General features: G+C 44.0%; 2 protein-coding genes across 2 annotated transcripts in view; both read left to right on the top strand.

Moving 5' to 3' along the window:
* Nucleotides 1-13,409, top strand: part of LOC137540913 (keratin, type I cytoskeletal 19-like) — a 33,478-nt gene extending 20,069 nt beyond the window's left edge. Inside the window, exons 8-10 of the mRNA XM_068262094.1 lie at nt 2,920-3,000; nt 10,339-10,544; nt 13,280-13,409. Coding sequence (XP_068118195.1) covers nt 2,920-3,000; nt 10,339-10,544; nt 13,280-13,409 — 417 coding nt within the window. The remainder of the gene's footprint in view (nt 1-2,919; nt 3,001-10,338; nt 10,545-13,279) is intronic.
* A 1,055-nt stretch (nt 13,410-14,464) lies between these two features.
* Nucleotides 14,465-19,345, top strand: LOC137541686 (keratin, type I cytoskeletal 19-like). Its single transcript, XM_068263104.1, has 7 exons — nt 14,465-14,848; nt 14,972-15,054; nt 15,986-16,142; nt 17,036-17,197; nt 17,275-17,400; nt 17,668-17,888; nt 19,064-19,345. Exons 1-7 carry the CDS (start codon nt 14,504-14,506, stop codon nt 19,224-19,226), a joined length of 1,257 nt encoding a protein of 418 aa, XP_068119205.1. The 5' UTR covers nt 14,465-14,503; the 3' UTR covers nt 19,227-19,345.
* Nucleotides 19,346-19,731: the final 386 nt, after the last annotated feature.

Below are 19,731 nucleotides of genomic sequence, written 5' to 3'. Positions count from 1 at the left end.
TAACTATGGAAAGATGCATATCATTGTAAAGCTCTCTTTCTCCTCTTTCCAATGATATATAAACCGCTGCCCTATGCCTTTTAGTTTTCGCTATTTCCGCGATTGAAATTGCGGCCGTGGCAATTTCGATCACGAAAATTGTGAAAACTAAAAGGCGTAGTGTGGCAGTTTATCTATCATTGAAAATAGGAGAAAGAGAGCTTCAAAATGATATGCATCTTTCCATAGTTACATTGTATTACACAGGACGACTTTTGAGATGCAGGGGGAAAGTGCTGCAGATGTGATATCTGGTGCCCTCTTCAAAGGGGTGCCCCAGCCCCTGAGTGCAAATGTCCCAGCCATTCATCTCTTACTCTGCATTTTGCTGCTGCTATTCCCTGCATTGTGCACCCACAGAGGAAAGCGGGCTGTTGCCCATAGCAACCAGTAGCTCTGCTGCCCCAGTGTGTGCGGCATGTTGCTGTGCAGCTGCAAATTCTGATTCTATTACGACATGATGGGGGGGCCCAAATCAGTTACTTTGCTTAGGGCCCCATTTAGCCTTAATCCGGCTCTGTCTGCAGGGGGCTGAGGGAAGCCCCAGGTGAGTTGATCTCATTTTTTTTGTTGCCTTTAGGCTCACTTTAAGTGTGGATGTGATGTAGACACTGTGAGCAGCGATGAATCCTTGGACTACTGGGTGCGCAGGCTTGACCTGTGGCTAGAGCTGTCCCAATTTGCCATCCAAATTCTGTCTTGCCCTGCCTCAAGCGTCCTGTCAGAAAGGACCTTCAGCGCAGCTGGAGGCATTGTCACTGAGAAGAGAAGTCGCCTAAGTCACAAAAGTGTTCAGTAGCTGACCTTTATCAAAATGAATGAGGCATGGATCCCAGAGGGCTACTGCCCACCCGAAGACTAAGTCAGTCCCCACACACAGCATCTCTGCCTGCAATCCGTGTGACAGGCTGCCTGCCCCAAGACTCCCCAGTGCCACACAGCATCTCTGCCTGCAGGCCGCTTGCCTTCGCCACCACCAACAGGGTCCAGGACTCCAGGTGGATTCCTGAATTTTTAAGGCCGCTGCTAGCAGCGGCCGCTATACTTATTTTTCTGGCTGCACTGCAGCTGCAACAACAAAACAAAAGGCATGTACATGTGCCCATTCCCCTTCGTGATCATTACTTTGTGACTTGTGAAGGGGCTTGCGTATCACAATGAAGCAATGACCGCTGGCTATATGAGTGTCTCGGGGGGGGTGGCACACCAAAGATAATAAGGTCGTTGCTTCATTGTTGATAGACCAAATTTGATCAGCTGGACAGTCACTGTTGTTCTATCATTGAGCTACCACAGCCCGGCGACCATATGGGCTTGAAAACCGCCACGGCCTACACTCTCGCCATGGGCGCACCAGTCCAGCACGGCCACACTATGCAAACAGCTGTTTGCGGTGCGTTACACAGCGAGTTTGGTGTGTCAGTTTGAAGCAGTACTCTAATTACACTCCCTGATTGATGTATACACATGCATGATGTTTTAAAGCACTTTAGGCCTGCAATTTAGCATTCAATGTGATTTCTGCCCTTAAAACGTTGCTGTGCGGCAAATCCAGATTTTTCCCTGGGACTTTCGGCGTCTATACCACTCACCCATGCCCCCCTCCAGGTGTTAGACCCCTTGAAACATCTTTTCCATCACTTTTGTGGCCAGCAGGATTTTTTCTATTTTTTGAAGTTCGCCTCCCCATTGAAGTCTATTGCAGTTTGCGACAGTTCGCGCAGACCGAACTTTCGCGGGAGGTTCGCGAACTGAAAATCGGAGGTTTGGGCCATCTCTACTCCAAAGGCAGGAAGTGACCAATAACATCACTTCTGTATTTGGAGTACATATACCAGGCGTTGGTAGCATGTGCACCCTTCTCTGTCTTAGCTGTCTACGCTGATCTGAGGTCTGGTACTTGAAAAGGAGACAATGTTTAGGCAGTGGCAGCACTGAGAGGAGAGGCAGCCAGCACAGCAGACAGTGGTGGCAAGCAAGGCATTCATGGCACAAGCTATACCTGCACCCCTCTAAATATGCCACTGATTGTACCTAGTAGAGCAAGAACACAGGGAGCCCGATATAGTGCAGTATGTATTGGCTTAGGTTGGAGAAAATAAGCGTAAGTGAAGGGATACTCACAAACCAGGGTTACCACTTAGGCAACCACTGTAATGGCAGGTGGGGAGAACAAACCTGTCCCCACTCTGGATTAAGAAGTTGCTCTCTGTAGTTCGGAAGAAATACGAGGATTTCCGCCCTTCCACCCAGAGTGGATCAGTATAGCATCAAGGTAGACAGAGGCGCCAAAAGTATAAGATAAGCTAACATTTTTAAAACATAGAAGTGGTTGGGGTGGGCCCTTTTTCACTCGAAAGGACACGAAAAAGGTGTGTGTTAGGTTTAAGAGGCGCTCTTCTTAGACTAGGACGTCATCTGCTGTATACTCCTCTCATTGCCTGATGAATCGGGGTCACGTCTGTGAAACGTGTTGCAATACTTTGTAGAGTGTATCAATAAAAATTGTTGTGTTATAACCGAACACGTACCTTTTTCATGCCCTTTGGAGTGGAGAAGGGCCCGGGATGTTTAAAAATGTTATCTTATTTTATACTTTTGGCGCCTCTGTCTACCTTGATGCTATACTGAGTGTACCTAAATCATCCATCAGGGCCGATTCAAGCCACAATGGTACCCTGGGGCAAAATCGCCCTGGGGAGCAACCCTGAACCACCCACAGAATATTCACTCGAAGCCCACTAGCTGGCTGTTGCATCTACCTCCCCTCCAGATCTCCCCCCTCAACTTTCCCCATGGCTCCTGCACTGTTTTTGCCAGCATAGTAACTCACCTGTCCTGGCACGTTGCACCAGTCTGTGATGCTCTTCATCCTTGCAGCAAAATGTGATGGGTCATGGAAAAGAGTCTGCCAGCGGGGAAAAAGATGGGAAACACAGGCAGAGCAGCGCACAGGGACAGGTGAGTTGCTATGTTGTGGCTAACAAAACTGAAGTCTGAGGGAGACTTGGGGGAGCCCAGCAGTGCTCGGGGGCCCCGTGGGCAATTGCCACCTTTGCCTCTATGGTATAGTTCAAATGGAAATAAAGATGGCAGCATTCTCCTGTCTTTTTCTCTGGTTACCTCTTCTAACTCCCATTTACAGGACTTCTCTCGATCCTCTCCTCTGGAACATCCTTCCTCAACACATCCACTGACGCCACTCACCCACACTTACCCCTATTAGGCACAATCTGAAAACTCACTTCTTCAGGCAAGCACGCTCTCCTGCCTAGTGCCTAAGAGACTTCAGCTGCTGACCCCCATTTCTAACACCTCATACACAGCTTCCCTTTACCTACTGCCTTTAGACTGTAAGGCCTTTTGGCCAGAGCTTTCTTCCACTTTTGTCTCACAATGCTGTGTAATGTGTGTGCATACCACCCACCCTCGTGTAAAAATCTGTAGTCGATTTACTTACCGCATTAGCCACTATTGTCTTTTATTAACTGTTGTATTGTTTATTTTGTTTGGTTATACCCTGTATGCTGTTGTACAGCACCACAAAAAATGCTGGCACTATATAAATCAGTAATAATAATAATAATACTAGTGCCAGCCCAGCTCTAGCTCAATCATTTATTGACTGATCCAGAACTTCAAGAAGACATGTTATTCTGCAACAAGTACAGGGATTGGACTGCTGGGGACTGGGGTAAAGTTATTTTCTCTTATGAAGCCCCTTTCTGAATGTTTGGGGCATCTGGCAAAACGATTGCCTGGAGAAGAAAAGGTGAGCACCGCCCACCATCAGTCCTGTCTCATGCCACCAGTAAGGCATCTTGAGACCAGTCATGTGTGGGGCTGCTTCTCATCCAATGGAGTGGGGCTCACAATTTATCCTAAAGGTGGCCACTAATGGTCCAATTTCTAGCGAAAAATCGTTCGAGTGATCAGAAATGCTAATCGGATTGGTTGTAAATAATCTCCATTGGTGGGCACAATCGATTATGAACGAGTGAAAAAAATGTCGTCCGAATGAATTTTCGTCGAACCAAAATTTGGATTTTCTTGTTGGTTGACTTGTGATAGATAGGAAGCAAAGATTGGTTCGTTGATAGTGTAGTGAACGATGTATTACAATATTTCACTTCCGATCAGAATTTCTGATCGCTCTAATGATTTTTCACTAGAAAGTGGACCGTTAGTGGCCAGCTTAAGAACACAGCCATGAATAAAGGATGGTACCAAAACATTATCTGACAGGAACATCTTCCACTTACCACAGACCTTCATCCAATTGAGGACTTGGGTTCAATCCTCTAGAGGCGGGTGGACAACAAAACCGACAAATTCTGCCAAACTCCAAGCATTGATTATGAAAGAATTGGTTGCCATGAGTCAGAATTTGGCCCAGAAGTTGAATGACAGCATGCCATGGGGAATTACAGAGGTCGAGAAAAAGAAGGGCTAACATAGCAAATACTGGATGTGTGCAGGAGGCGCTCCCCCCCCCAAAAAAAAACAACAACATTTTTTAGCATCAAGGTGTAGAAGAATAATAAAAATTCTCACTCCAAAGGAGTGACCTTTCGGACCACGAGCCGGCACGTATTTGACCTGAAGAAGCGGCTTACGCCGAGAAATGCGGCGTCAATGTGCTCTATGCATCTTTTATAATAAATTTGTAAAACCTGTTAGTGCTATTACTACCAAATCCTTTGGAGTGAGAATTTTTATTATTTTTCTAAACCTTGATACTAAAAAATGTTTTGGAGGGGCGCCTCCTGCACACATCCAGCATTTTCCTATATACCCTACTTCGTAGGTTGTTCACTTTCGTAGAATCTGCAAAATGAACTATTTTTTAAGGAGCAGCGACCACAACACCTGGAAAAGATTGAGTAGGGATGGTTTTTCCCTACAGGCATACACGAGTGGTTGCCTGAGGGAGCAACCCACGTTTGTGAGTAGATTTCTTATCTACTTAAAACATCCACTCCACCTGGCGATATCACACCAGATCGGGCTCCCGGTTTCCGTTTGTCTTTTGCTAGCACGTAACATGGCATTTGGAGTTCATAAATAAAATATATTGACTGTCTTTACTACAGTCGTTGTGTGTCTACTTGGAGGAGGTAAGTCCACCACTACCTCCTCTATTTACCAAGAATTTGGTTTTTAAGCTCATTTAGCTTCCTTTTATCCTTTTGGCGCCTCTGTTCTCCTGCATAATATTGAGTCCACCCTGGGTGGAGGGTTGAACCCCCTTTTTTCTCATCTACAGAGAGCGACTTCTTATTCCTGAGTGGGGTCAGGAAAATCTCCCCACCTGCCTTTACAGTGGTTGCCTAATGGTAACCCTGGTTTGTGAGTATTAATATTTGCTCTATCTAGTAACCATTTACCAGTACATATTACACTATTGGGGCTCTTGGTGTTCCTTGTTTTTATATACTCATGTTGAATGTCATCCCAAATGCAGCCTCCAAACAGAAAATAACATTCACCATTCAGCTAGCTACATTCTCTTTCCACCAACGCATTGTCATCTCTTCTTATTTCTACATACAGGACTTTTCACTAGTTTCTCCTTTTCTCTGCAACGCTCTCCCATAAACTGATTGATACCCATCTACCCTTAAAAATGCCAAATGCAAATTAAAATAAACTCACCTCCTCAGACAAAAATAAAATCTCAACTAGCCAGCTGCATATCCACTGTTACATTCTACATAATAAAAAACTACATCAGCATCCCATGTACAGCTTATTGACTCCCACTATCTCTTGCTTCTATTCCATATTCGCTATGGCTGCTAGCTACCTCATATAGGATAGGTCCTTTTCTTCTGGTGTTTCTAGGCATTGATACTGGAATGCTACAAGTGTCTATTACCTACATTCCCTCACTGCCCCATAAACCATGTAGTTGTATTATATATTATCTTAATTATACAGAGCTAAGGAAAATAATGGTGCTACACAAATTACAGTGCTTGTGTTTTTATATAGGAGGGTGGTTTATTTGTCTTAAAATCATGTCAAGATCAATTGCACAATGTACTGGCCTCCCAGTCATAACAATAGCTCCCATGACCACAGTTGGTCCGGGGGGCTATGGAGGCCTGCTCACCATCCCCTTACTTTGTAGAGTAAGGCTAGGTCCACACTAGACACAGTTGCAGGACAGACACTGCAGTCCGAATCAGGGGAAGATTAGGGGGAAGTACCACCGTACTGCAAACTGATAAAAGTGCATCAGTTTTGCATCAGTTTTGCATCAGTTTCCGTTCAGTTTTTCCCTGACAGAAAACGTCTCTATCATTAGGAAGGAGTCGGAGGATTTTTTTGGGCCAATCATAAAGCTCAGGCTATCCGGTTTCACATCCGTTTTTTGCCTGTGGAGCTGGAGATGCGTTTTCTCATTGCTTTCACTACCCCTGCGTGTATCCGTGGTCCTGATCCGTTGCGTGAAAATGCAGCAGATCCGGACCTTCCGTTCAGGTTTTCAAAACGGGTCCCCGCAAACGCAGACGGATCCGTTTTTTACTTGGGTGAGGCTGGCTGCTATTTTGAACATTAGTATCCGGGACTCCGTTTTTCATCAGGTTTGAAAAACGCAGCCACGGATACGTTTCCGGACCTAATGTGGACCAGGTCTAAGTGCAGATAGTGTAAAATTTACCTGTTCCAGTGCTGTGTCAGGTCTCCTCTTCTTCCTGGCAGCTACTCGCTCTCTGCATGTCACATGATCAGGAGCTGATCGGACGCACACTAGAGTGAGTGGCTGCCAGGAGGAAGAGGAGGCCCGATACAGTAGGAGCAGGGAAATATTGCACTGCATCACTGCACGTACTATGCTGAGTGGAGTGGGGGGTGAAGGGGACACATAATTGCCCCAAGGAGGGAGGGTGCGGACATGTGTGCCTTGATGGGGTTGAGTGGTGGCATGTCCTATGCTCTCCACCTCAATATGTATAGTACAAACTGGTATGGAAGAGCCCTGCTTGAAACACATGTCCCCTCTCCCCTCCTACTTTGTAAAGGGTCTCTCTTCTCTAGTTATAACTGCCAACATGTTTTTATCAATAGAGAGGACATTAAAATAGGGAGGGTCAACGGAATTGTAACCAATTCTGAGTTCTAGCAGGATTATGCAACTTTTTCTGTTAAAATTTCTGCAGCTTAAACATGGATCAAATTTCACCTTGGCATTGGATCCATTTGCAAACTGTATACATTTGCATAGAAAATCTGCATAATCCTGCATCAACTCAGAATCATTTGCATCTCATTAGGGTGCTCATGAAGAAATTTCCACATTTACGATTGGAAAACGGAAATCGGATTTCTGTGTTAATACTGCATTATGGCAACTCAGTAATTTTAGCCCAAATACAGAACTTAATAATGATAATTTACAAAGTTGCGCTGTCTAAAACAATTCCTCTTCGAGTCCTATCAAGAACCGTCCTCCTCGTGGGATCGCTGTTTCACTGCTTCAAGTGAAAGATTGTATATAATAACTGAACTGGCTCCCCACTCTGCCAGAAAAACCTATAAACAAGACATAAGTAGAAATGGCCTGAACCTCCGATTTTCAGTTCGCGAGCTTTGTAATCATGTGCCTTAGTAAGGTAGTTGTCCCTACGCAGGTCTTGGTCTCATTTTTGGGTGGCAGAGAGTACAGATGACATTGCTCTCATCTGAGGCAGACACACAAAAAAAATGTCCACACCGCTAAGCCCTGGGGTGATGGCACTTTGGTTGTGGCAGCCGACTGAGTGTTAAGTGGGGTGCCAGAATCGAAGCAGGAGGAGGAAGATATGTCACGCTTCCGTGCGGAAGCTGAGAAAGATGAGGTGTTCTGTGTTAAATAGTCAACTACGTCCTGACAATATTGGGGGTTGATGGCACGTGCCTTCTTCTGAACACTGTACTTTGGTCGAGGGCCACACAAAATCATGACAACACGACCTCAAACAGACCTGCCAGGTGGCCTGCCTCTGCCTTTTGTTTTGTCCATATTATGAGGGGGGATGAAGTGGAAGGTATGCACTGACTTGACTAATATAATGTGCAGTCACACAGGTGCAGTTAACAGGTATGCACGGAGTGGTATATCACACTGCGTGCACTCAGGTAGGTAGGTGGGTGCACTGAACACAACAGGTAGGTATATGCAGTAATGGGTATTACAAAGTGCACCTGTCACACACAGGTAGCGGACAGGCACAGTGACACTGCGTGCGCTCAGCTCACGTAGGTAGGTGGGTGCGCTGTGAACAACAGGTAGGTAGGTATATGCAGTAATGGGTATTACAATGTGCACCTGTCACACACAGGCATGTAGCGGACTGGCACAGTGACACTGCATGTGCTCACGTGGGTGGGTGCACAGTGAACAACAGGTAGGTATATGCAGTGATGGGTAATGTGCACCTGTCACACACACAGGTAGTCACTGAATGTGCTGGGCCTGGCAGTGGCACACACAGTATGAATGATCAAGGCTCTCTATGCAACACAAGTAGATCACAAGAACAAGATCAGCTCTCAAAAGAGCTGTTGTGGGGTGCTATTTTAGTGATAAGAATTAGCAAGAAGCAAGCTAACAAGCCTACAAGAGCCTAACTAATCTTTCCCTATGAGAGAGTCTGCAGCAGCTGTCCCTTCTCTATTTACTGCAGGCACACGAGTGAGTATAAGGGCTGGCAATACCTGCCTTTTATAAGAGGGGGGGGGGGGTGGCTCCAGGAGGGAGTGTAGCCTGATTGGCTACAATGTGCCTGCTGACTGTGATTTAGAGGGTCAAAGTTGACCCTAATGGTGCACTATGGGGGTGAACCGAACTTCCAATAAAGTTCTCCACGATCGTGAACCACCGGGAACCATTCGGGCCATCTCTAGACATAGATCTTGTTTATAGGTATAGACATAGGTCTTGTTTATAGGTTTTTCTGGCTGAGTGGAGAGGTGTAACGATTGGTGTAGCAACACAGATGTCTAAATATGTGTGATCAAAGCAGCAAAGAGGTCGGCACCACTCCAAACGTGAATAAAAGCTCTTTTATTGCATCACCATTGTGGCTTAAAGCGGTTTAACACCCAGCATTACAACTTTGCTTTAAAAGATTGCTTACAGCTTACAAACTATTATGCCAGATTTTTTTTTTAAGCAGAAATTCACTGAATGGGTTAAACATGACATTTTAGTGTTGGATTTAACTAGGAATCCGCATCCTTTCTTATCTTTTAGTTACAAATGTATCTTTATTTGGAATACAAAAAGACCTCTGAAAAGCCTGCTGGGGAAGCCCTCTTTGTTCTCTCAAAGCAGTGTTTGTTTGTTACATTGTAGATAGATACATTTGTAACTAAACAAGCAAGCACGGAGGAGTATTTCTAGCTAAATGCAGCACTAAAATGTCATGTTTAATCCATTCAGTGAATTTCTGCTAAAAAAAAAAATCTGGCATAATAGTTTATAAGCTGTAAGCAATCTTTTAAAGCAAAGTTGAAATGCTGGGTGTTAGACCACTTTAAACAATGACAAACGTTGTTTCGGGCATAGCCCTTTCTCAAATTGCAGCAGCCATGTACAATCACACAAGTGCAGTGCCTTAAATACCCCACCTCCACTAAAATCACCAATCGGTGACCTACTGGGCGGAGACATGTGGTGGACCTGATGGGGGACTTAGTAGGCTAATATGTAAAACAGGATTAACCATTTACCTGCCAGCAGACACTCCACGGAGAGAAATTGCCTGCCTCTGATCGTCGCTATCAGAATCATGTGACGTCGGCATCACTTCCTGGCCACTTCTGGCCAATCAGGGAGACCCACGTCATCGGACGGGACCATGCGGCGAAAAGTACACATCAATGCATGGCAGTATGCATGGAACGCGCCCCAAACGCGGCATGCGCTCCAAAACGCGCACAGCCAAGCGTCAAAATCGCCAATGCATCACAAAGCACGCATAATAGCATAGCAGTACGCATATACTCCAGTAGTGCTAATAAGTTCATCGCGTCAAACCGTACATGTATAGGACACAAAATACGCTATGGCCTACCACATCCAGAGCAATGCTCATAAAAATGATTATGTGTGATCTGCAGAATCACCAATAATACAGATGTAACATCAGTGGATTGAGACTGCAATATTTATACCCACCACACGATGGCAACCAGACCCCTCTTTCAGAGCTAAAGGAAGTGGACAAAGGGGGTGATGGGGGAAGGACAAGAGGAAGAGAGAGGACAAAGGAAAGAGGCTGGAGAGACATGTGGATCTCTCTGTCCCAGCCTCTGCGTAAGCGATCTTCGTGTGGTTCAGAGGAATGGACCAGGGCAGAAAGAGGAGTACAATCAGGCTCCAATCGATGCGATGAAGCCAGGATAGCAGGAGTTGGATTCGAAACAAGCCACCAGCGACCAGACAGGAGGAATCGTCTCACCCAGCCCAGAGGACAAGCCATTCCTGAGGGTTGCTTGCTGCAGCGACTAGACGGGTGAGAGGCCTGTGGCCACAGTACTTTGGGTTTAATTGTGCCTTTGCCTGGTGAGCTAGAAGGGGCCCCTGCCCCTCTCATCTCAGAGTCCTTTGGAGAGCTGGTCGTGCCATGTGGATTACAAATACCTTCTCTTGAAGGTCTGAGCGCTCCAACTTTAACTTGAATGGGCCCCATCGCTAGCAGACTTTATAGCAGTTTCACCACTGGCCAGTGGTTAGTCAGGGTTTGAAATGTTTTAGCTAAGTGCAGTAGCTAGTTGCACCTCCTCTGCTATTTGTGTGAATTGCATACAACTGTTTGCCTGTTTGATTGTTAAGAATTGTACAGCAGTTTTGTCTCTCTCTCTCACCCACTGCGTTAAGGGCAGAGTCTCTTCACGGGTGGACAGGGGAACAAACTCTATTTATGACTGTTGCACTATTGAACTGCTGTTTCTGCTTCACTAACCCACTGTCACTAAGCTGTTGCTTTTATCTGATGCCATTGTACCCCTATACCATTGTGAATCCTGTTTGCCTCACACCCTTCTCACAGGGCATCTTGTCTGCCCCTAATAAAACCCCTTATAGTTATTGGTGTGTCAGAGTAGTAAAAGGTCCTTTCACAGGACGGGTCATCACTGGGGACAGTAGGAGAACCCAACTATTACTGTGGAAGTCAGTGCTACACAGACGTTACACCTGATTATGTAGTGATATGCAGTATCACCAATAATACAAGTATAGCAGGTAAGCAACGAGGTATGTAGTGCTTGGTGCAACAGTAACAGAATAGTAGCTAAACCTCACCAGAGGAGCTGGTGGGTCCTTATAGAACAGTGTAACTGAGTAGTTCGACTTAACCTCACCAGAGGAGCTGGTGGTTACTATTAGAACACAGTAACTGATTAGTTTGGCTTAACCTCACCAGAGGAGCTGGTGGTTACTATTAGAACACAGTAACTGATTAATTTGGCTTAACCTCACCAGAGGAGCTGGTGGGTACTATTAGAACACAGCAACTGATAGTTTGACTAAACCTCACCAGAGGAGCTGGTGGGTACTATCAGGACACAATAACTGATAGTTTGACTTCACCTCACCAGAGGAGCTGGTGGGTACTATCAGTAGAGCACCTCACCAGTGACAAGGGCTCACTGGTGAGTAGAGAAGTCAGACAGGCTATGATCAGTAACGAGCAAGCAGGCACAGTACAGAATCGACAGGCAAGAGAATAGTAAGATATCAGGCAGGGTTCAGCAACAGAGTCAGATGGGCAGATGTACAGAAACTATAAGCAAGAGCAGGGTCAGAGGGTAGCAAGAGTCATACACAGAATATCAATAACAGTATACAATCCTAGTCTTGTGTGAAATCCCTGGTTTCCTCCCAGATCAAAGCACACCGGATACTATCTAAGGTCTGAGCACTAGCACATAAGTATTTGCAACAGCAGACAAGTTGCGAGTGAACAGAGAAGGCTTATGAAGGAGAGGAGACCCCTACCACCACGCCCACAACAATCAACCAATCCGGAGCGCCGTGGGTCTCCTCTGACGTCAGCCGACCGGCCGGTCAGCTGACGCGCCTCCTCCCTGCATAAAGGTCCTGTCTCCGCGAGCGCCCTCGTGATACAGCAACTGAACAAGAAGGCAAGGCGGCTGTGGAAAGACCTTGAGTGTCCGCAGCTGCCATTACTGCGGGTGTTACAAGAGGGCAATTCAGTTATTATATACAAATACAGCACTTGGAAGCATTGGATCAATTAGAGAACGCAGAGTCAATGCTGAGGTATTTGGCCAATCAAAGGAAGCAAAAAATGACCAAATAGAGATTCCTAAAAAAATCGGAAAATGGAATTCAGAAATCAGATTTCTGCAGAAATGCTGCATAACCACAACTTGACAATTTTAGCCCAATCACAGAACTTGGAAGCATTGGACCAATCAGAGGATAAAGAGTCAACTTAAAAGTATTTGGCCAATCCGAAAATGCAAAAAAATGACCCCCCCCCAAAAAAAGACTCCTATGAAATCGGAAAATGGAAATCCGCAGAATCTGTAAACTGCATTGACGGAAATTGGAGTTTCTGTGGAATCTGAATTCTGCATTTTCTCATTGGCCATTCCTGCCTAAAAATGTGTTCACATTGAAAAAGTCCCCTTAGCTCATTTAACTGATGGTTAATTAATTTGTGAATCCCAGATCTGATTAGGCTATGCACATTTCAATTTCCAGTATGTGTCCAGCTCCATCCTGCATGTGAATATGAAGCATATCAGCACTCCAGAACACACTAAAGTGACCCAATCCCTTAGGCGACATTGCAGGGCTGACGCTGTAGAGACGTTTCGCTAGTCTGTAGGCCAGAAATGTGTTCTGCTGCAATCTTGGGGGGTGGGGGGCTTAAGGCCGATTGAGCAGCACGGGTGTAACGGAAGCCAGGTTTGGAAGGACACAGTGCTTGACCATCGTTCAGCTGAGATAATACGCCAGGCAGAGTCTCTGGCTGGACGCCAGTCAGGGGCTGTTCTGCTCACACTGGATTTTCGGCAGAGGTGGTTGTTATCAGCCAGCTCCACCGTGTTTTTTCCAGCCTGAGCAAGGGACTTAAAGGTGCGAGCACATGCAATACAAAACTCGGCTATAGCGGAACATCATGATGCCCTCATGGTTTATAAACAATCGCTAAAGGCAACAGAAATTAAGCCTGTGTATGTTGCTTAATGTGTTCCTTTACTTCTCTCTTGATAGAATTGAAAAGTATATACTTCTCATCTCCCGGGAGATCTTTTTAGCAGTCAGCAAACAGAGTTTCCACCAGATAAAAAATAGAATCTGTATGGAGAACACCATGGATGCTATGGTGAAGCACCCTCCATAAAGAGGCGCCCGTGGCACAGATGCCATACCTGCACCCCTGTAGAGATGCCTCTGTACTGTACAAAACTCAGGTGAGCAGGATTTTTGTGGCCTCCCTTTGTTGAGAATCAAGGTGTTCCCTATAACTCATTTGAAAATCTTCAACACTTAATCCTTAAATAAGAGTGACCTGTGAAAGCATTTGTCTCCTGCGCACCCCTCCCACCGGAAGCTGTGCTGAAGTCCACCATGCAGTTGTCCCCATTTCCCTCCACTGTTCGGGGGTTGCCAGCACTGGACCCCAGAGGATAAAGAGATTGGGAAATCCACCTTAGAATCCAGAGTCTTCCCCCTTCCGAGGTAAGTATCCCCATTTTATTTTTTATTTTTTTACAGATGCTCTTTAACAAGACATGTATAATATATTGTTGATCACAGTCCCATTTTATGAACATTTTTACCATACTCCGTTATAAACTAAGTAGTAAATATTTGCTTTTTCTACTTTTCGATTTGACTGGATTTTAAGCACAACTCTGTATGAGCCATGTCCTTTTGTACATAACTTTTACCAATTCAGTGTAACGCTTGTGCACCGGAAGGTCAAATAAGAAGCATCTCTAACACATACTACGCAGACAAATAATAACAGAGTACCTCCCCGTTGTAATTAGTACATTCCACTTTATGTGTATCTGGCTTAAATTTTTCTTAGCTTGAATGTAGTTTCTGCATCTATAATTTATCATAAAATATAACTTCTTATAAGGCGTGCCATGCAGTTATTTTTATAGGAGAAATAAAATGGTGTTTTCAGAAACCAGATCTGAAACCCAAAATGCTGAATTTTATGGTCACATTTTTTTCCTGGTAATTGTACGAAAATGATAGGGCGAATCCTCATGGGAAACAAGTCCCCTACCTAGGAAACACCCTACGAAGCAGTATAAAAGACAGTTCATTCGGGTCAGTGCATTACCAGCATTTTCTGTCATCCACTTGACTAGCTGAGCACAGTCCTCAATCATCATCATGAGTATCAAGTCAAGCTTTAAGTCTGTGCGCACAAGTGGATCCTGCAGGCTTGGCAGCACTCATAGTGTTGGAAGCAGAATCATGAGCAGCAGTGCTTTTGGTGGTCTTGGAGCTTCCTGTGGTGGAAACATGGGCGGTTCTGGTGGCTTTGGAGGAAACAGCACACCTTTCGGTTCTGGTGTAGGCCAATGTACCTTCCAAAGCTTCCACACCTCTGGCAATGAAAATCTTATTTGCACTAATGAGAAGGAAACCATGCAACTGCTGAATGACAGGTTGGCTTCCTACCTGGACAAGGTCCGCTCTTTGGAGCAGGAAAACGCTCAACTGGAAAAGAAAATCCGAGAGTGGTACGACAAACAGGTCCCTTATGCTTCCCCTGATTTCCAGGCCTACTTCAAGACCATTGAGGATCTTCAAAACCAGGTATGTTTATGTTTTCCGTAAAGACAATTATATTGTAGGTATACAAGTGCCTTACGGTATCATGTTGTGTGACAACTTTACTAGGTCTCATCATTCCACTAAAGTATTGTTGCCATTTTTCAGATCCTGCAAGGAAACAACAACAATGCCAACCTTGTGCTCCAGATTGACAACGCTCGTCTGGCTGCAGATGACTTCAGAACCAAGTAGGTTTCTCATGTGCTTTTAGATTCATGCACATTTCTCTCATGCCTATGGATGGATTTTAAACCCTAACTCTACATTTGTGGTATATGTGCTGTATGCAGTATAATAACTATGCCTCTCAGTTGCCTAACCAATACTACCTTATTTCTGCTACAAATAATATTAACAGGAAAATGAACAGTATTTTTACATGAGTTATAGTAATACATCTTCTAACAGCATTTTAACATGCCTTGAACACAGTTGAAAACAGATCTTCTGATTTCAGAAGCACACTATAGTTTTAAGTGAGTTCAATGTGCTTTTGGAAGTTTTTTTTCCATGCCCCGTTTACCTTTTCGCAAGCCGATTACACACATTATTTTAGGTAAACTAAGTCTTGAGTCTTTAAAGCACAACGGAAGTGAGAAGAATATGGAGGCTGCCATCTTTATTTGCTTTTACACAATACCAGTTGCCTGGCAGCCCTGCTGATCTATTTTGGTGTCTGAATAATGCCAGGAACAAGCATGTAGCTAATCTTGACAGATCTGACAATAATGTCAGAAACACCTGTTCTGCTGCATGCTTGTTACGGGTCTATGGCTAAAACTATTAGAGGCAGAGGATCAGCAAGACAGCCAGGCTACTAGTATTGCTTTAAAGGAAATAGATATGGCAGTACCCTTCAGTTCTCCTTTAATGATAACCCTAATGTCCTTGCAGCCAAAATGCAAATAAACTGTTTTTTTTTCTGTTTAATTTAACTGGTAAATCAGCAAGCTGGCTGGAGGGTTTAAATGTCTCCTGACTCAAACAAGAACAATGTAAATAAAGAAAATATAGGAATACAAATACTTCATGCAGACAGCTTCCTTTGCTCAGCAGTAACCACCATACTGCCCAAGTAACTATACTTGTACTTTATGCTGTTATAAATCCTCTTCTAAGGTATGAAAATGAGGTAGCCCTCCGCATGGGAGTTGAATCTGACATCAATGGACTCCGCCGTGTGCTGGATGAGCTTCAGCTGACCAAGAAGGACCTTGAAGTACAACTGCAGAACCTGAATGATGAGTTGGCCCTCCTGAAGAAGAACCATGAAGAGGTAAAAACAGATACTCTTTTGGCTTTTAGGGGTCATTTTTCCCATATCCCATCCTTTACGTGATCTAAACCTCGAGACTTCTTACACAAGTGATTTGCGATTAATGACTTTACTAGAGTGGTGTCAGAATGGCCTTTGCTGTAATGCAATGCATGATGGTAAATGAGTATCCAGAGATCAGAGTCAGTGGTTTCTTATGAACAAGAGCTTAGCAAGTCTTTTCAGAGACCAGTGTTGTGACCGTCAGTGAGCAATAGCCTGAAAGCCTCGCCATATTCCCAGGCTGAAGAAAATACAGGAGTGTCCGATGCCTGTGCATTCAGCGCTTCCTTCTGGAGGGCCTAATTCCAAATAAGAACAGAAGAACTTGAATCATTCGATCAAAATTACATTCAATCAACATAGGTATTTGGCAGCTCCATGACAAGTAAAATGTGTTGCAATAGACTACAGACCTGCCAAGGTACAACAATCCCCTGGATTTAGGCTTCATCAGGTCTTTATTCTTTTAAGTAATTCCTTATACAATTCTATCACAAAATATGTTGAAATAATAGAAGAGGCCATATTATGATGACATTTACATTTATATGCATGTTTCTAATAGTAACTCAAGTTGAGGACAAAAGTAATTAAACTGGTATTACGTTAAAAAAATAATCGCCAAAGGGACCATTTCTGTTTTTGTTCTTGTGTAAAGTGGTCCTAAGTAAAATGTGGCATCAATATAGCTATATATTTAATTTCAAGGTGTAGCTAAATAAATAAATAAATAAGGATATCAATAAATATGTTGCTCTATTAAATATTTAATTTCATATGTTCATGAAAAAAAAAACATCCACCATATCCCTAAGAAGACTATAACATCCATTTTATCTTTATGTGATCAGGAGGTTGCCAGTCTGCGCAGCCAGTTAGGTGCCAAGGTCAACGTGGAAGTAGAATCTAAACCAGGTGTGGACCTCAGCAGAGTTTTGGCCGAGATAAGATCTCAATATGAAAACATAATGGAGGACAACGCCAAGGAAGCAGAGAGATGGTTCCACAAGAAGGTAAGAGGAGGATCAGGCAAACCACCAAGAATAAATATGGAAAATTCTGGACTAAGACAATATTGTTTTCTCTTTAGAGTGAAGAGCTGAACCAACAGGTGTCCCACAGCGCTGAACAACTGCAGACCTATAATACAGAACTCCTTCAGCTTAAGCACACCGTTCAAAATCTGGAAATCGAGCTTCAAACCCAAAATAGTTTGGTAAGTGGTGCACATATATGCTTAACTGGACATTGGATATTGAGTCCAACAGCCTTATGATCTTATTTAATGATCCCAATCCCCACATCATCTAACCCATACCCAATCCATAACCATCAAGCAATACATAACCTAACCCTAGCCTACTCTGAAACCTAACCCAGTAACTACCCCAGATAGTTTTTACCCTATCTCTTAACCTTAGCCTGTAGGTATCTTAACACATACAGTACAATGTCATCTCTGATTCCTGTATTGTCTACATAGAAAATGACACTGGAAAACACTTTGGCGGAGACAGAAGCTGGTTACAGCAACCAACTGGCTCAGCTGCAAGATATGATCAACGAGTTGGAGGTTCAACTGGCAGAGCTGAGATGCGACCTGGAGAGACAGAACTTTGAGTACAAGACCCTCATGGATGTGAAGTCCCTGCTTGAAAGAGAGATTGCCACATACAAACAACTTCTAGATGGAGAGGATTCTCAGTAAGTATTACCATATATATTACAAATTTAAGTAATCCAGTCTGCTGCACAGAAATGAGTGTGAATGTAGCATATGTCTGTAGGACATAGAAGGCATAGAGCTTGATTTACAAAACGGTGCTAACTTTAGCACTGGCCCTTAGCACGTCTAAACTCAGTTGAAATGTGAGAAGTAGTGATCGTGCGCAAAGTACCGTGCGCAAAGTTTTGTGCGCGCACTGCACAGAGCGCTCCGCGCAGTGCCCACTAAAGCCTATGGGACTTAGAGCGCGCATAGGACTTTGCGCGCGCAAAACTTTGCGCGTGGTACTTAGCGCACGATCGGATTGAGAAAACTGGTGCTAACCTACTTAGCACCCTGGTTAGCGCGCCTTAAGACTTTAGACGTGCTAAGTAGGTTAGCACCACTTAGTAAATCAAGCCCATAATCTACTTAATCCTACTTAATCCTGAATAGCCCGGATAAGTGAATCCTGCACACAACCTGCCTCATCCACCAATATGAGATAATCAATGTATATTGAAAGGGTTCCTATAAAGAATCATACTAAAACAAAGGGTAGTATACTGTGCAGCCTTGCCACCTTTGGGTGTCAGGAGGATGCAACTAATAAGGCTCTACTGAATAATCCATTATATCTAAAATATTTGTTTGTCATAGTGAAGTGTTTTCTAGTCAATCTAATGTTTGCAAAAGAGAAACAAAATCCTCTTTGAGAAGAAATTGATATGCCTGTTAAAAAAGTGGCAATATCTCCTTGTCCGCTCGTTATCCATATCCATGGATTACAACAATGTTAATCTAGACATCTGGATATTCTGCTTGTTGTCTTTTTTGTAAGCACACCCCTTTATGTTGACAAAGCCGCACCCCTGTCAAGTCCTGATTGGCAGGAAGGGTGAATAGCAGCTTAGCCACACCTTCCCTCCTAGTAGTATTTCCTCTGGAGTCACATGATTTCACCAGTGTAATTAAAGTAATTAGATGCTCATTTCAAACTTTAGAAATGTAGTTTTGAATCAAGCGCAAGTTGAACAAGGTAATCGAGGCAGAAAATATAAATATAGGACAAATAGACAATAATATGTAGGTGATTACTGAATAAAAAAAAAACACAGTGTGCTATTGTTGGTTGTCCCACAGCTAACCTCAGCAATATGGATTCTCTTTACAGGCGGGGATCATTTCCCAGGGTAGTCACCAACGTAGCTAGCACCGGAGGCTCATTCAGTGTGGGCAGCACTGGCAGCTCCAGCGGAATGGCTGGCATGAGCGGTGCAGGTGGAAAGCCAAGAACCGTCGCAGAAGAAGGATACAACCAGGCTAAACATAATTAGAATACCATCATTCTAACCTGGCCATGAAACTTTTAAAGTCTAGTTTGTCCTCTTTGTCCCTTCTCTTTTCCATGAGTGCTTGACATTTAAGAGCAGAATAGTGATGCTCATGTCTAGGAGAACTCATGGAGAGGCATGTGATTTCTTTGGTCAGCTGACAGATTTGCAAAGCTTTGGTTGGGTGATCCTGCTTTAGCAGATCATCATGACTAGCAAATCACAGACTTGCATATCTCTCAACCTGATCACGCGCTTCTCCATGAGTTCTCCTATGACTATCACTTGAGCAGAACTGTGTGTCCAATATAACATGCTATTAGCTTCATGTATAACATCTGCAGCAGCCAATCACATTCCACCTGTCTTTCTTGCAGTACAGGTGAAAAAAAAAACATCCTCCGATTGGCTGTTACCAAAGAAAAAATAATTCTCTTCCAGTTTTTAAAATGCACAAAAACTTGGCATGCAAGCAATGATGTGTTTAATTGCTCATTTGAAACAGAAT

The sequence above is a fragment of the Hyperolius riggenbachi genome, chromosome 12, assembly GCF_040937935.1.
Source record: "Hyperolius riggenbachi isolate aHypRig1 chromosome 12, aHypRig1.pri, whole genome shotgun sequence".
Taxonomy (NCBI): Eukaryota; Metazoa; Chordata; class Amphibia; order Anura; family Hyperoliidae; genus Hyperolius; species Hyperolius riggenbachi.
Note: the sequence above shows the minus strand (reverse complement) of the source record. Positions and strands in the feature narration are given on the sequence as shown.

Coding starts and splice junctions, on each gene's coding strand:
- LOC137541686 (XM_068263104.1), top strand. CDS start 14,504: ATGAGCAGCAGTGCTTTTGGTGGTCTTGGAGCTTCCTGTGGTGGAAAC. Junction 17,198..17,274: donor AGAGATGGTTCCACAAGAAG/GTAAGAGGAGGA, acceptor TTTTCTCTTTAG/AGTGAAGAGCTGAACCAACA. Junction 17,889..19,063: donor CTAGATGGAGAGGATTCTCA/GTAAGTATTACC, acceptor TTCTCTTTACAG/GCGGGGATCATTTCCCAGGG.